The sequence below is a fragment of the Phoca vitulina genome, unplaced genomic scaffold, assembly GCF_004348235.1.
Source record: "Phoca vitulina isolate PV1807 unplaced genomic scaffold, GSC_HSeal_1.0 scaffold12, whole genome shotgun sequence".
Taxonomy (NCBI): Eukaryota; Metazoa; Chordata; class Mammalia; order Carnivora; family Phocidae; genus Phoca; species Phoca vitulina.
The window spans coordinates 25,107,621-25,124,257 of NW_022589715.1; the positions used below are offsets into that span (position 1 = coordinate 25,107,621).

The 16,637-nt window shown below is 48.4% G+C and overlaps 1 protein-coding gene across 15 annotated transcripts in view; it reads right to left on the reverse strand.

The window, feature by feature from the left end:
- DYSF (dysferlin) overlaps positions 1-16,637 on the reverse strand; it is a 202,959-nt gene that overhangs the window by 138,657 nt on the left and 47,665 nt on the right. For 8 of the 15 annotated variants that reach the window (XM_032410734.1, XM_032410730.1, XM_032410732.1 and 5 more), the window contains exons 6-13: positions 15,659-15,870; positions 13,656-13,784; positions 13,173-13,235; positions 12,355-12,405; positions 10,530-10,560; positions 9,835-9,950; positions 5,039-5,165; positions 2,459-2,562 (exon numbers count right to left, since the gene is read on the reverse strand). In XM_032410734.1, coding sequence (XP_032266625.1) covers positions 2,459-2,562; positions 5,039-5,165; positions 9,835-9,950; positions 10,530-10,560; positions 12,355-12,405; positions 13,173-13,235; positions 13,656-13,784; positions 15,659-15,870 — 833 coding nt within the window. Of the gene's footprint in view, positions 1-2,458; positions 2,563-5,038; positions 5,166-9,834; positions 9,951-10,529; positions 10,561-12,354; positions 12,406-13,172; positions 13,236-13,655; positions 13,785-15,658; positions 15,871-16,222; positions 16,316-16,637 lie in introns of all 15 variants that reach the window. The other 7 variants (XM_032410728.1, XM_032410721.1, XM_032410723.1 and 4 more) reach the window with 1 other exon arrangement.

A 16,637-nucleotide genomic window follows, 5' to 3' on the forward strand; every position in this document is an offset into this window, starting at 1 on the left:
AGAATTTTCTTCTTCTTGGGATCTGTGCTGAAGCCTTTAGGAATAAAGTCTGCAACTAGGTTTCAAATGATTCAGGCAGGAAAAAAAAGTATCTATATATAGAAAGTAAATGCAATAAAACGTTAGCAGTTGCAGTTCATCTAAGTGGAGGTCATTTCAGTGGGTGGGGTGTTCATTGAAAAACCCCTCTAACTTTTCTTGATATTTTAAAATATTCAAAATGAAGAGTCATAAAAAATGTCTATTATCTATACATAGGGGAAAAACTGGAAAGAATGGCACCAAAAAACAAACTTGGTATGATGCATTATGGGTAATTTTATTTACTTTTTTCTGTAATTTTCAAAATGGATTAGTAAACATGTGCATCAGTAATAAAAGAAGCAAAAAAAACAAAAGGTGGGGAGTGAGTCTGGGCATCAGAGAGGACACCCCGCTCTCCCCCACCCCACCCCACCCCCACCTCAGGGCCTGCCTCTGTTGGTGGGATGGGCTGGTAGACGCCCCTCCTTTTCAAAATGAATCTAAGAAAAGATTAAGTGAAAGGAAAATTACAAAGTGCTATATGAATGGGAACCCACACCACCTCCATCACACCCTCAGCTTTTAGTGTTTATTGCAAATTTTTAAAACTTCTCTCCAATTGTCCTGTAACACCTGTGGGGGAGCGAAGGGGGAGCCGGCCTGGGGCGCCCACCCTCCAGCCACCCAGCTCAGATTCTCAGCCCTTCTGCAGGGACCAGTTCCAATTTTCCTGTCAACCTCCAAGTCATCTGACTCAACTCTCCCAGCCCTGGTTCTGTGGCAGGTGGCACTCTCCGCAAGGTTGGCACAACCTCAGAGGGCCCTGACCCCACCTTTGGCAACTCCCTGCGGTCAGACACATCTCAGAGGCACCCCCCGGGGGGGTTCTGGGAGCGGCGGGAAGCGGGGGAGGCAGTCTGCGCCCACCTGATCTGTCATTTTCCCACCATTTCCACCACAGTCTCTGCTTTGAGGTTATGGACTAAGACGGGGTTCTTGCCCACAAGTCGGAGAAACGGATGCTAACAAGTACCGGAATGGAATGGAAAACCGGCTAAAAGAGGGCCTAGGGCACGGTGGAGCGCCGAGAACTGCACTAGTGCCTCAGGCCCGCGGGGGTAGGCAAGCCGGACGCCGAAAGATGCTGGACTTTCGGGGAGGGGGCAGGAAGGGCACAGGCACGGGCAAAGGCTGGAGGGGTGACCGCGAAGGGAAAGAAGAGGCAGGGCAGACGAGAGGACACAAGGCCGCCCTGTGAGCTGTGCAGTTTGTACGCACACAGGGGTGCGGGGAGGGAGCCCCCGCGGCTGAAACCCCGCCCAACCCAGCGCTCCAAGCCGGGGCTGCAGAGCTGCGTGTCCCCGGCAGGGGGCGCCATTTTCTCACTCGCACAAATTCTGTAAGAGCTGACTTCGGCCGGATTATGCGGTTTGAACTTCATTGTACAAACAGAGTTGTTTTAGGCTAATTATTCTGGGGCCTTTTATGGGGACAACCCAGAGAAGAGAATGAACCCAAGGCTGCTGTGTGGTCTTGGGAAGAGATGACAGTGGGCGGAGGGGAGGGGAGGGGAGGGCCTTGAGACATGTTTGAAATCAAAAGCAGGGGTGGCATGTTTGATGTAAGGAGGTCAAAAGAGTGGGAAGAATCGAGGCAGGCCCACGTTTTCTGCCTTTGACTGTGGCACCTGGTTAGGATGGAGGCTTCTGGAAGTGGGGCAGGTGGGGCAGATGAGTCTTCTACAGGACCCAAGGGACAGCAGACAGAGATGTGCGGAGGCGGGGGGGAAGGTCTGGGGCTGAAGGGGGTTCGGAGTGAAACAGCTGTGGGAGTCCTCTGCGGAGAGGTAAGGCTGAAGCCTGAAGCCAGGGAGAGCCTGTTGGGCAGGCAGAGGAGGCTGGGGAGGGCCTGCCTGCCTGGGGGGCTGGAGGGAGGGGGCCCACAGAAGCCACAGCAACAGCCCTCCCTCTGGGCAGAAAGGCAGGCTGCAAGGAAGAGAGGTATGAGTCATCCCCAGGGCTCCCACGGAGTGGACTTTCTCAACTCCTGCCACAACTTTTTAAAAATAATCATTATGTTTCTATCGCTTTTTTTAAGTTTCCCTATCTTTATGCCTTCACATCTGGTTTTCACGCTAGTGCTTAATTTTCCCCCAAACACTCTTCTTTCTATCCACTGTCTGTCTGTCCTCCCTGTGTCTCTCACCTATGTGTCTGTCCCAGATACCCCAAGCACATCCGAAGAGCCAGGCCTGGGTGAGTGTCTCACCATGCGTCCCCCAATCAGGCCCCACCCCAGGTGCACCTTCTGATAGGCCACACCAAGGGCTGCCTGTGTGCACCTCACATTGTCCTTTACTCCGCTCAGCACCCATCCACGGGGACACCCTGCAGTCACCCTCCCGAGAGAATCCTCCTGCTTCCTTACTCCTTACCATTTTCCCCGCAAAGCTGACTTCCATGAAGGGATCCACCAAGTTCTTCTTGTTACTGTCAAAGCCAAAGATCTGCTTCACATTGTCCATCACGGCATCATCCACTAGGGAGAACACGCTGGTCAGTGCTTGCCTGCTGTCCAACCTCCAAAACCTCACTTTCCACCTACCTGTCTCCAGAGAGTCTTAGGACTCCCTGAGAGAGACGTTGTGGCATCCCCTCAGCCTGGGGACTCCCAGAACAGAGCCCCTGAGGGCACGCCCTGCTCCTTTACCCTGCCCAAACAGCTTTGTTCACCGACCCCTGCTCTCAATGGGTTTCCAAACAGATCCACCAGATGACTGATGGATTGATGGATTTGATTAGCAATCTACATCACTAAGGGCAGTTAACAATCCAGAAAAGAACTGGAAGGTGTTATAATAATATCCCATTATTGATGCCTATTTGACATTTCCTTTATGTCCATTAGCACAGTGATTGACCTGATGTGAACCAATAAGTCAATTCTGGTTTGTTTGGGGTTTTGTTGTTTTTTTTTTTATTTTTTTTCTACAAAAAATATATATATTAGGATTAGATATTTGGAAATCTAGGAAAAAAAACCAATAGTCCAATATATCCCAGATGTATAATATTAGAGTAAAAAATATTATGATATAAATTTTGATTTGGCTTTTAAATATGATTTTACAATTCTTTTGTGTTGCATTTAAGTTGGCATTTTACATAAATGTAAAATATATAGGTTTGGAGACACCTGGCTGACTCAGTCAGTAGGGCACATGACTCGTAGAGCTTACTTAAAAAAATTTTTTTTTAAAATAAATAAAATATATATATATATATATGTAGGATGCCAGTTACAGTTAGTACATTCATTAAAATCCCAAGATAAGTCAAAAATAAAATGAGAAACTTTGAGGAAAAAGTATATATATATATTTTTAAATATTCTATTTTTAAGCAATCTCCACACCCAACATGGGACTCGAACTCACAACCCTAAGATCAAGAGTCACATGCTCTACTGACTAAGCCAGCCAGGTGCCCTGAGAAAAAAATTTTTTTTAATTTTTTTATTAACATATAATGTATTATTTGTTTCAGGGATCCAGGTCTGTGATTCATCAGTCTTACACAATTCACAGCACTCACCATAGTACATACCCTCCCCAGTGTCCATCACCCAGCCACCCCATCCCTCCCACCCCCCTCCACTTGTTTTGTTTTGTTTTGTTTTAATTTTTAGGGGCAGCTGGATGACTCAGTTAAACGTCTGCCTTTGGCTCAGGTCATGATCCCAGAGTCCTGGGATCCAGCCCTGCATTGGGCTCCCTGTCCAGCAGGGAGCCTGCTTCTCCCTCTCCCAGTCCCCCTGCTTATGCTCTCTCTCTCTGTCAAATGAATAAATAAAATCTTTTTTTAAAAAAAGAATTTTTGTCTATGCTGCTCCAAATGAATATCTTACTGAATTAGTCATATTATGTATAAATGTATATACAGATAGATGGATATGTGCATATGTGTATTCATGGCATGTATAGATATCTATGTGTATATGAATGAGAGGAGGGAACAGTTACAGGTTATATACCAGCTGCTGTCTACATAAATACAAAGATAACAACAATTAGCAAATATATATGTCCTATTTACCCACCTATTTCATTTATATTTAAACAAGATTGTAGAGAATTAAATATCAAGCACATTCACCTTGAACAAAGCAAACATTTCTATTTCCCCAGCCGCCTATGGGAGCTCACCAGCCTCCCTTCTGCATAGTTTCAACCAATAAATGAAGAATGTTATTAAGCATGTATTTTAATGTCCATTTAATAACCATTACTTTCTCAAGGGTTTTCCGCCATGATTTGGGTACAATTAAGCTTGTACAGAAGGAAGGTATTTCTTTTGAGTCATTAGTCAAAGGGGTGAGCAAAACCTCAAATAATTAGCCTTATGCAAAACTTATAAACAGGGACCTAAGTTGCAAACGCTCTCACTTACTCTGCTATGAACAGAAACACTTGATTAAGCTGATACATGCTTCAAAACAGGGGCTCAGCCTTTAAAAACGTGTATGAGCCCTACTCCAAACCCAGTCAAATGTGAAACACTGGGGGAGGGGCCCCAGCATCTGTACACCTTTAAAGGTCCCCAGGTGGTTCTAATGTGCAGACCGGATTGAGACCCACGGCTCTAAAATATTCAGCATAATTCCCCCAGCATTTACTGAACCCACAGGATGGGGCCAGTGCAGGGCCAGTCACTGGGAGAAACCAGGCAGGGGCCACCCTGTCTCTCTTGGGAAAATGAGGACATAGCCACGGCAAGAGTGACCCACTGCCCCAGTTGGTCAGGGACGGAGGGGTCTCCCAGGATGGGGGGGCTTGTGGTGCTGAAACCAGGACAGTCCCAGGCAAACTGGCATGATGGCTCACCAAGCGGATGGATGTTTTTCATCTGTGGAGACACTGAGCCCTTCCACTACCTAGTGACTTCTTCCCCAGCCCAGGGGCCCCGCTCCCAAGCTCAATCTTGGGCCTCCAACCCAGGGAGGACACCAGACTCACTCTGCGGTAGGTCCTCAGCTCTGAAGACCTTCAGGCAGAAGTGGGCTCCCCGAAGTGCCACTCCAGTTGGCCTGAGCAGATTGTTTTCAATGTCCTCCTTGTCTTCAGAGGGGTCCTTTCTCTCCAGCTACAATGCAACCAAATATGATGCCTTAAAGAGTTCGTTAGCACAATATCTTCCCTTCTTCAACCAACACCCCTTAAATGGTGCATTTTGAAGAAAGGTAGATCTCGCCCTGCTGCTTACTAACGTGTGACCTCAGGCAGGTTCCTCTCCCTGAGACTCTGCTTCCTGACCTGGACAGGAGAAAGAGTAACACCAACCTTGCAGACTGCTGGGCAAATCAACTTCAATAATGTACAAATGCATATGGCGGGCATTCAAGAATCCTGATCTCCCTGCTACCCCCATTAACAAGAGTGCAGAAGTGACATGTCTTCAATAACATGTGTTCATTCACTCAACAAATATTCAGTGTCAGTGAGTGACGACTGGGTTGTGCTGAAGGGGGAGGGATGCAGCAGTGAACAAGGTAGACAGACGTCCTGCCCCCACAGAGCTCACCGTCTCACAGTGAAAGCCCACCTTTAAGCAAGCTCCTATTCTGCCATTCCACTGACTGGAATACAGACCCGAAGGTAGTTACGGCAACAACCATCTTGAACCATGAGATGGAAGCCGCATGATGAAGACAGAGGGGCGAAGACCAGGAGTCTAGGTCTCTGGTCATTGTGGGAGCACCGTGCGGGCTCTGGACTGCCTCCCCAGGGATTTATGAGGGAGAGAAACATACTTCTATCCTCCTTAACGCTTATTATTCAGGGCATCTTTGTTATAGCAGCTGAACCTATATCTTAATTCACACAGGGGCCCAGGGGAGATGTGAGGGGAGCGTGACCTCGGGCTCTGATCTTGGGATGGGAGCGAGAAGCATGCTCGGAGGTGGTCATGCCAACAAGACTGACCAACCTGGTCAGTCAGTGGACTGACAGATGTGGAACTGAGGGATGAGGAATGAAATTAGGCCTCTTGCTCGGGAGACTGAGCAGATGACAGTGTCATTTCCTAAGATGTCACCTGCCACAAGATGGGAGCAGCTGTGAGGAGTGGGCAGCGGATGATCCTAGGTTTTCATATGTTAAGTTAGAGGGGCCTAAGGGACATGTTAATGTGGCTTTATTACAAAGCAACTGAAACTGAGTGTCTGGAGCCCTGACAATCCAAGCTGGAGATGAGCAATTTAGGAGTCTCAGGTGGACAGAGATGGGCTCCTCGAAAGTGAGGGTCAAGGACGCAGCACAGAGGCAAGCAAGGGAATTTTATTGAGCCACTGAATTTGAAGGATCCATATTTTTTAAAAAAAGAGAAAGAATCAGGAGACTCACCAATGCTAAGGGAGAAGAGAGTTTGAAATAAGCCATGGGCTCTGGAATCAAAGGCTGTGGAGGAACAGAGAGGATTGAGAGGAGAGAAGAGCCCCTGGAAGTTGGCAACGATGACCCTCCAGCACATGGTTTCAGGGAAGGAAGGTGGCAGGAATCCTCATGAAGAGGAGGAGGAATGAGCAGCCAGTAGAGGAGTAGAGAAGGGCAACCCAATGTGCTCCCTGATGAAGCTGGTCATGCCTGGAAGCAAGCTGCAAGCAGCTTGGAGAAGACGGGTGGGGAGAAATGAGTGAAGTGGGTGAGGGTATTTGAAGGTAGGGAAATCTTGAGCCTGGTACAGATCTAAGGGCAGAAGAGAAGACACCAGGAAGAGCAGGGAGAACAAGATGGCGGAGGACTGGAGCACAAGGCAAAGGAGGCAGGAAGATGGGGAAGGGAGGGAAGACAGATGAAGTCAGGAATGAGGACCAAAGGAGCTTCAGGAGCTCACCTCGTTCACCATTGTGCAGCTCTGCCTCTCTCAGGAGGTGGAGGTTGAGGCTTAGGAAAGACAGCAAAGTCTGGAAACAGCCACTGTGGCGAATGGGAAAAGGAGTAAACCACACCCAAGTAAAAGAAGAGGTTGATAGCACCCATGTTCATCTAGCCAGCACCTCCAGGTGACTTCTGCCTCCGAAACTGACCAAGAAGTAGTGTAGACAGTGGGGGGGGGGTGGGGTCATGAGGTGTGGCAGGAGACGCCTGCTATGGAACCAGTAAGCACATGGTGAGAGCTGTGATGGAGGATGGGGTCTAGGCTGGAGGAGGGAGAGCATGGCAGGAAGGCACTACTGGATTGGGAAAACCAACGGGGGGTGGGAGGGGGGCCTGTAACGCCCAGAGGAAGGACTGTCATTCAGCAGGGGTGAGGGAGGAAAAAGACAGAGAGTGGTAGAAAGAGGGATTTCTGAGCTCAGGGTCTCAAAAGAAATGAAATCAGATGTCAGTGGCTGATGTGTCACATCTCAGGACAATGGCAAAGATCAGAATCTGCAAGCAGGGATGCCCCTGGACCAGCTCCGCCTGAGGCAGGGGTGGGTAACAACAGCCCAGAAGAGGGAGAAACAACCAGCAAAGCAGCCTTTAAAGGAGGCAGCGCTGAAGTTGGGAAGAGCTGACGGCCGGGAGGCTGCAGTGGGAAACCTGCAGCAGGAAACTGCTCCTCCCATTCCAGAACCCACGGGGAGTCGGGGAAGAAAGTAGGGGCTTCTGTCTCAGTTGGTTTCAAAAGAAGTGGCTTCATCAGGAAAAAGCAATGTTCCAATTAAGAGAAAGAAGAGGAAGAAATGTTTTAGAAAAGGGTAATAGACCCAGAGATGCCACAAGAAGGAGCAAGATGGCGCCATGTCTAGAAAGACATGCTACAGAAGGACAGGACAGGACTACACGGGATGAGAGAGAGGGACAGATGCCTTTGGGTGCGGCTTGTCCACTGGAGCTCCATCAGCCCACTGCATAACACAGAACCCTGGGCTCTCCATCCCCTAACCCTCTCCACTGTGGCTTCCTGAGCCCTTGTCATCAGCCAACTCCTATTCCTGACACCATCATAGAACTTGCCCTCCACCTCCCACCGCTCTTTTCCCCAGTTTCCCTACTTTTGCTTCTCCCTCTCCTCCTGGCCATCCCAGGCTGGGAAGAGAAGGCCACCCTTTGCACCTGCACCCACCATCACTCCACCATGTCTTTTATCTGGAAGTCCCCATCACCCATATGTGCCACTCTCTCCCCTGGTTCTCACTGATACCATCCACCAAGCCAAGGACACGTGCTCACCTTTCCTTCATGACTTCAGCACCTGCCTCACCACTTGCCTATTTGATTTCCAATTCTCCCATAAGATAATCAACATCCATGTGGTCATTCACCAACACGGTTCCCTTCCTCCACCAGCAGCTCCTTAATCTCCCCTCCCCTTCAGCTGCTAGAGGCATGGCCACATCTGGAATCTCCAGCCACTCAGAACCATTCCTCTAGCAAAACCTTGACCACTGAAACCCTTCTCCAAAGACAGCTTGCAATCTATCTGCCTCCTCCAACCTCCCACTCACACAGAGTGGGGCTCCCAACACAGCCTGGCACACAGCAGGAGCTCAATAAATGTGCGTTCCCTATTCTCCATCCCCTTCATCAGCTCTAAGCCTTGCACTCTTGCACCCTCCCCACCCAGCACCACCAGCCATGTCCCGATGCCCAGGCTACCTCAGCCTTGTGCTTCCGCTAGTCCTGCCCTCCCCATGCCCAACGCCTCTGCCATCCACCAGTCTGCTTCCAGGCCACTGAGTATAATGAGACTCTACCACAAAGCTGCCAACCCAGAGTAGGCGCTCTTGTGTCTGCTCAGAAATCCTTCCGCTTACCCGGAATTAACCCTTCATTCCTCTCCCACGGCTATTCCCAACCTTCTCTCTTCTTGCCAAACATACAAAGATGCTGATACCTCCCCAGGTCTGCACGCCTTTCTCATTCTTCCCATCTCCAACTTGAACTTGACTTACTGGTGTGTAAAGATGATAATAGTATATTCTCAGGTGATAAAATTCAGGTTGGAGTAGAATATAGAGAATGATCTCACTTTTGCAAAAAAAGAAAAATATACAACAGATCAGTGGTTGCCAGAGGTGGGGGAGAGGGGGGTGGAGGAAGGGGGTCAACATGTACAAACTTCCAGTTATCAGATAAGTAAGTCATGAGGATGTAATGCACAGCACGGAGACTCAAGTTAATAATACTCTATTGCATGTTTGAAAGTTACTGAGAGAATAGATCTTAAACGTTTGAAACTACATAAGGTGATGGATGTTAACTAGACTTATTGTGATGATCATTTCACAATGTATACAAATAATGAATCGTTATGTTGTATGCCTGAAACTAATATAATGTTATATGTCAATTACATCTCAATTTTAAAAAGCAATAAAAAAAATAGATGGGGCGCCTGGGTGGCTCAGGTGGTTATGAGTCTGACTCTTGGTTTTGGCTCAGGTCGTGATCTCAGGGTTTTGAGATCGAACCCTGCATCGGGTTCCATGCTCACGCTGAGTCTACTTGAGACCCTCTCTCCCTTCCCTCTGCCCCTCCCACTCGTGTGTGCTCTCTCTTCCTCTCTAAAATAAATAAATATTTTTTTAAAAAATAGAAAAATGCACATGTACATCCTTCTGGGAGGATATGCAACAAGATCTGGATCACAGCTGTCTCTGAGTGGTAGAATTATGAGTGATTCACTTTTTATTAATACTTTTGCTCGTGTTCTACATTTCTTATACTTATCATGTGTTTTTTAAAATCAGAAAAACTACAGTTGTGTTTTTGTTTGTCTGCTCGGTGCCTCTCCTGCCAGGTGGAGGAGCTGGCACTATACTCACGGGCGCTTCATCTCCAGGCCCCAGCACACAGAGGCTTGCTTTCAGGTAACCTCTGGCCCCAGCAGAGAAATCATCAGGGTCCGAGAGGAGCAACCACTTCCTCAGATAGGCATGTCCTAAGAGAGACAACATCCATCAGTGATGGCAGAACTGGAAGGACCCAAGTCTGCAACCAGGAGCCTGGGGCCGACATTTGGGTGAGAGATTTATTCACAGGGACATGGGGGCCAGACTTTGAGTATTCATGTGGGTCTAAGTCAGAAATGTCAACCGAAACACCTAGAAGAGACTGCCAAAGCCAGACCCCAGGCCATGTGCCTCCCTCTCAAAAAGTGACCAGACCAGAACAGAAGCCAAGGTGTGGAGAAATCCTAGACTTGTTATCAAAATGGCCCACCCCTGTCAGAGGGGACCTCGTCTCCAACAACCCTTGCTTGGGGCCTTCCAGATTTAGCATCCCTGACTGGGCCAGCCAAGACCCACATGAAGGTTTGATCTCCCTGAGGGCCTGGTTTACTTGGAAGATGGAAGCCTGCCTTCTCTTCATTCCTGCAGCTCTCATCTCCACAATCAGACTCTACCTCTAAACTCTAAAACCCCCAAGGAAAAAAGGTGATTGTCCCAAATGGCTGTCCCCAACAGCCTCCAGAACCAAAATGCAAGGATATGGTCAAGGTGTTGAGGACGTGACTCACGGGGCTCTCTGTAGATGGTACCCACATCCATCTGAAACCAAACCAAGAAACACAAGTCAAACTCTTGCCCTTGGAGCATTAAGTGAAATATGGTACATTATGCCATCACATTAAAAATCATGCTTTGAAGATCATTTGGGGACATAGGGAAATGTTCATCAGCTGACATTACATGGAAAAAAGAGCAGAATACATGTTGATCAAAGTTTGGTAAGGTTTATCCATGCACGGGAAAGAAAGCAAAAGAAACACAACAAAATGGTAACTGGGCTGTCTCTGGCTGGTAGATTTAGGTGGTAGATTTATTTTATTTTTTTATTTTTTCCTTTCCTATATTTTATAATTTTCTATAAAAATTCATAGATCAGTGGGACACTGATGGTCGGGCAGGCTGTGCATGGGGGCAGCCGGAGGGACATGAGAACTCTGTACTTCCCACTCTAGTTGGCTATGAACCTAACACTGCTCTAAAAATGTTTTTTGATCATGGATTACTTTTATAATTAGAAAAAAAGAAAATACTTGTTTACCTTAAACTCTGGGTTCTCAGACCAAGAATATGCTTCAAAGATTAGAGACTCAGGACATAGAACCCCATTTATTACAGAATGACCCAGGTTCGATACTGTTCTTTTTAAAACTGCCTTCTCCAGGAAAATTGACTTCACTTTCTATCTTGTGACTACTTCCCAGAGAAGAGGCCATATTTTATTTGGATAGCAAGGGGAGGTTAAAATAAGTCTGTACGCCTTCTTTCCATTTGATAAATGCCTGAAGATTCGAAAATGAGAAAATCAGTGAGAATTGCCTTAAAACACCATTCATGAAGGTCTCCATTGCTAGTTGCCTTTGCTTTCTGAGACCTGTTGATGCCTCCCTGTGAGCTGAGTCCTAGTCAGTCCTTGGTTCTCCGCAGTACACTCCTCACTTCTGCACTTCTGGGACAAATGGGGAGGGGGGAAGGCTCCCCCATCTCTCCTGTGTCCCACCCTGTTCCCACTGGACTCCACATCTGGACCCCACTCCCAAGCCAGAGCGAGGGTGCACGCGGGGCACAGAGCACTGGTGTCACACTGGCCCAAGTCAAAATTAGGAGGAGGGCCGTCTAACCACCAATTTCAAGCTTCCTTCCCAGATGTAAAGACAAATATGAATCAGAAGCAAGAATCCGAATTCCCCCTGTTGGACATAAGGGAAGAGATTTCCCTCTCCGCCCTTTCTGTCAGATAATTTACCTTAGAAACCTTGTAAATATAAGTATTTTCTCTGCTTTTTCTGTGGGAAGGGAGGGGCCTGCCTTCGACACAGGCCTGGGTCCAAGTTGTAAAACAACTCTCATCACAAAAATGCAAGTTTTTCTGTTTTTTTTCCTCTGGAGAAAGTCAATTAGCTAACACAGATGGTCAACCCAATTACCAGGTGGTGAGGATGAACTGTGTGTGGCTGAGGGCGCTGTCAGTCGTCTGCCTTGAGGACTAGTTATGCTGAGAACAAGTACCGGGTGGGTTGTATCTGCTCAGCGTTGTAAAGGATTTCTTGCTGCCTTTACCGTCTCCTAGTGGATTGCCTGTCATGTGCATCACCTTCTGGATTGATACTTATTCAATAATAAAAGTCTATTGTTTCTCTACTATCTTTGTGGAGAGGATTTCTTTGTTTGGAGAAGATTTTGTCTTGTTTTTTTTTTTTTTTTTAACTGTATTTCCCCAGCACAGACTGAGAGGAACAGGACCCCCGAGGCACCAGCCTCTGCAGATTATGCACAGAGCCTCCACTAACGTGAACTAGTGACAACTAACTGCTTTCAAAGAAAATACATAATTACCCGGAATTCCCCAATGAGAGCATCTGTCCGGAGAGAACGGGAATCTACCACCTGGTGGGGGGGGGCGGAGATAAATTAAAACTCTTATTTACAAGTAAACGTTGGCTCAGACAGGACCCAACACAACAGCTCTTCCCTCCCAAACAGTAACAGCCAATTACGTAGAGCACTTGCTCTGTTCCAGAGACTGTTCTGAGCAATGTTTAACACTCACGTGAACCCCCTGAGTAGGTACTATTATTATGCCCATTTTACAGATGAAGAACAGAGGCACAGAGAGACTACAGGACTTGTAGAGCATCACACAACCCCTAAACGGCAGAGTCAGGACCAGAGCCCCGACGGTGGTTCCGGAGCCCACACCTTCAACAACTAAACTACACTGCCTTTCAGAAGAAAGCCCCAAAAAAAGGAAGAAAAAAAGAAAAGAAAGAGCTGAGACCCAAAGAAAGAAGATCCTGGCCAGAAACAGGCACATGGGCAAACAAAATAAAATGAGAATCAGGGTCCACTGCGAGAATGATTTCAGAACCCCGACCTGCCGCCCCTGTGGGGGTGCTGGGCAGTGGGGGTTCCCCACTCGGCTGTTGCCTCCATCTGAGCTGCCAAAGGCATTTCTGTGACCAGCAGAGCTTGGCGGTGAGCCGCTCCCCTCACCCGTGCCCTGGGCCGCATGCTTCTTCCTCACACTAGCTCACACTCACACCGACAGGCACGCACACACATGCACGCTGATACACACACATACACACGTGCACGGTGGTGTGCCCGCGAGTGTACACGTAACCCACAGAGAAACACTGATTGCTGAGACGTACCGTGATAAAGATGGGCTCGTCAAACAGCTCCGAGGGAGAGTCAAACACATTGAAGAAGAGAGTCTGAGGTTCAGGGCAAAAGGAAAACAAATGAGTGCCTGCCAACCCCGGGGGCTGAGGAGAGGGTCGGCCGCTGCCCACAGCCTTCAGGTCTGGTCCACCCAGAAGTGTGGACTGAGCTCAGCCCAACAACGAGCTCTGGGGATTCCACAAGTTCTGGGGTATCTCACCCTTGCCCTCATAGAGGTTGTCATCTCAGGGACAGGGCGGGGGGCCAGCCCTACAGCGTGTCAGAGACATGGGGCATTGGGAGCCCAAGGCAGGAATAAGAGCTAGAACCCTCCCTCCAGTTCATCGGATACCCTACTGGGGACCCGGCATATCTCTCGATACAAAAACCAGATGGATTGTCAGGTGTCTGCTGTGCATTCCCAATTCGGAAGGGCCCCTGTGGTTCTCGTCCTGAAATCCAGCATCTCCCACCTCGTTGAAGAGTGGGCTGTTTCCCTTGTGGATCCGTGTCCTCTTGGTCTGCCCGGCAGCCGTGACCTTGACCACGGGCTTGATATTCACCCCTGGCAGCTGGCGACCCTCGATCACTTGCACCCTGATCTGAAAGCCAAGAGGAGGCATGAGCAGGAGGAAGGCCGAAGTAGTCAGGCCCCAAGAGGGTCGGAAATCTCAGGGACCGTTCTCACTGCTGGCTTCTTGGGAACGGTATTAAAAAGGTATCAGGAAGAGCATTATAAGAACAGTCGTATTTTCCTACCAAGGTCCCTTGCATCTATAAAATCCCATAGTTCTGCACAAGAGCTGCCAAGCTGCCCCAAGAAAGCTCCCAGCACTAAATCCCAGGGCTGGGCCGAGGACCCAGACCCCAGCTCATTTCACACAGCCATCGGCACAGCCCTTCGTCAGACCCCTTGACGCCGGCGCATCTAAGTGGCCTGAACATCCTTCTCTAACAGCTCCCTCGGAGGCTGAGCTGACACAGTGAAGTGACCCCACTTTATTCTTTATAAGACACAACGTTTTCTCGTGTTCTGAGAAATTACTTAAGAGTTTTCTCCGTTGAATTTTAAGTAAAGAAAGGTTTCAGGAATATCTGTGCTTCCAAATTTAGGCAAAATATTTGAAAAGATGAAGTTTTAAAATACTAGAACAATTTTCATGGAAAAATAAGATGTTTACTTGTTTTAAGTTTTAATCAGCAGTTATTTATCGTTGGATCGACCAATGCTTTTGGATTTTAAGCCGTACTATAGAAGAATATATTATTAATAACAATGGGACGGTAGATCCATGATTTTTATTCTCTTCATTTTCCTGTGTTTTCTAAGTTTTCTACAATAAACATACATTAATTTTCGAAGGAGAAAAAGGCAATAAGTACATGACTTGGGAATAAAAATAATAATAATGTCAGAATTTTGTCTCTCAGGCAAATACACAGTGGTTACAGCTAGTATTTTTGCTTAAATTACCACGATTTAGAAGTAAAATGTATTTTTACAATTTGTTGCACTTAGCAAAGAGCTAAGTTTCCTGTTTTTAACTTTAAAAGTAGTTCTGAAGAGCTCAATATCACTAAATGCAACTATATCAATATGGGAAATTTCATACAAAAGAAAAAGAATAAGCAAAGGACCAAAATTAAAATGCAATAAAATCGGGTGGATTTTTGGATTAAAATATGCCAGAGGGTTGGGGCACCTGGGTGGGCTAAGCATCTGACTGTCGGTTTGGGCTCAGGTCATGATCTCGGGGTCGTGCAATCGAGCCCCCAATCGGGCTCCACGCTTAGCATGACATCTGCTTGAGATTCTGTCTCTCCTCTCCCTCTGTCCCTCCCCCTGCTTGTGCGTGCTTGTGTGTGTGTGTGTGTGTGTGTGTGCGCGCACACACTCTCTCAAATAAATACATAAATGTTTTAAAAAAATAAATAAAATTAAATATGCCCAAGAGTTAATATTAATAGTTTTATTCTGTGAAGAGCTTGAACAAGCTCAAATTCTGCTTGGCCTTCCGAAGAATCCATGGCTGTAAGGAAGGGCATGGATCAAGAGAGAAAACAGAGCACTAGACAGAGCTTCTTAGTTGGGGGGTCTTGTTAAAATGCAGATTCTGATTCAGCAGGGCTGGCGGTGTGCGTTTCCAGCCAGCTTCCACCTGCTGCCCCTGCTGCAGCCCAAGGACCACACTACGAGGAGCCAAAAGCTAGCTAGCCAGATGAACCCTGGTTGGAAAACACATAACAAATGTAAAGATAGGCTGAATCTCTGCAGTGCTCCCCACCCTCTTTTTTAAAAGAACAAAACCAGGGGCTGTGTTCTGAGGCCACAACAACACATGAACTGTTCATTCCGCACCTGCCAGGGACCCGGGGAAACCAGAGACTCCTGCCTAGGAGAGCCCTTAGGACCTGCCCCGGGCTGGACAGACATTATCGAAAAGAGGAGACTGTGGTCAGAGAGTCAGCCCATTACCTGGAAGTCCTGCGGTTTGTCCGACAGCAGCTTTCTGGCCGTGGGAGCACTTCTTTTCCTCTTGCTCCCAGGGTGGTAGGGGGGCGGATGGGAAGGTGGCTTCCTCGGGGTGGGGGGGGCCCCGGGACCTGGGGCACCGCTCTGATCCAGTAATGGCTCTGCCTCATCTCCCGTGAGCCCCTGGTCCTCGGTGTCCTCCTCTCCTCCTGTGTCTGGGCGGAGAGGGTGCTAATAAGGGCTGGTCCCTCTGACCCCATCCAGCCAACGGAGGAGCCAAAGGGCTTAGGCACGAAGACCCACCACCCACCTCCCCTCCTGTCAGTGAGCCAGGATGGATGAGGGAGAAAGAAGAAGAGCTTCCAACAGCTGAGACGGGAGGGCAGTCAGTCCAGTTAGTCAACAGGAAGGAAACCGAATGGCCCTAGCCCTCCCCACCATGTCCTGCAGGATCAGCCCCTCTGACCACCTCATCCCATGTCCCACTCTGGTGAGCTGACAGATGGCAGCAAAGAGCCGGTTACGGGTGGTAGGATCAGGATCGGGATAGCCTGACCCGTGTCTCACCCGTGGGGGCCAGCCACTTCTTTCCAGAGTATCTCGTGTCCACGGTGCTGTCACTGAGCAGGGACCAAGTCTCAGCCCGGCTCTGTCCCCCACCTGGCATAGGGGCAAGGCACAGCCCCAGGAGGTGAGGAGGGAGCTGGGTGAGGGGAGCCAACCTAGGGCACCCCCACCCCAAACCCGCTCTCCCTGGCTGCCCTAGCCTGGCACAAAGCTCAGAAACAGTTCCCATGTCTTCTGGACACTGTCCCTTCTCACCACCTTCCAGGCAGGACTGGAAATTTGTCACCTTTGGGAGCTTTCCCTGAGTGGCCCGAACCCTAACTCTGTCAGACCCACCTCCAAGGTGGTCCCAGAATACTCGAGCCCTTCACCCTCCCCACTCTGTCACCAGGAGCACCCCTTCTTTCTGCCCACC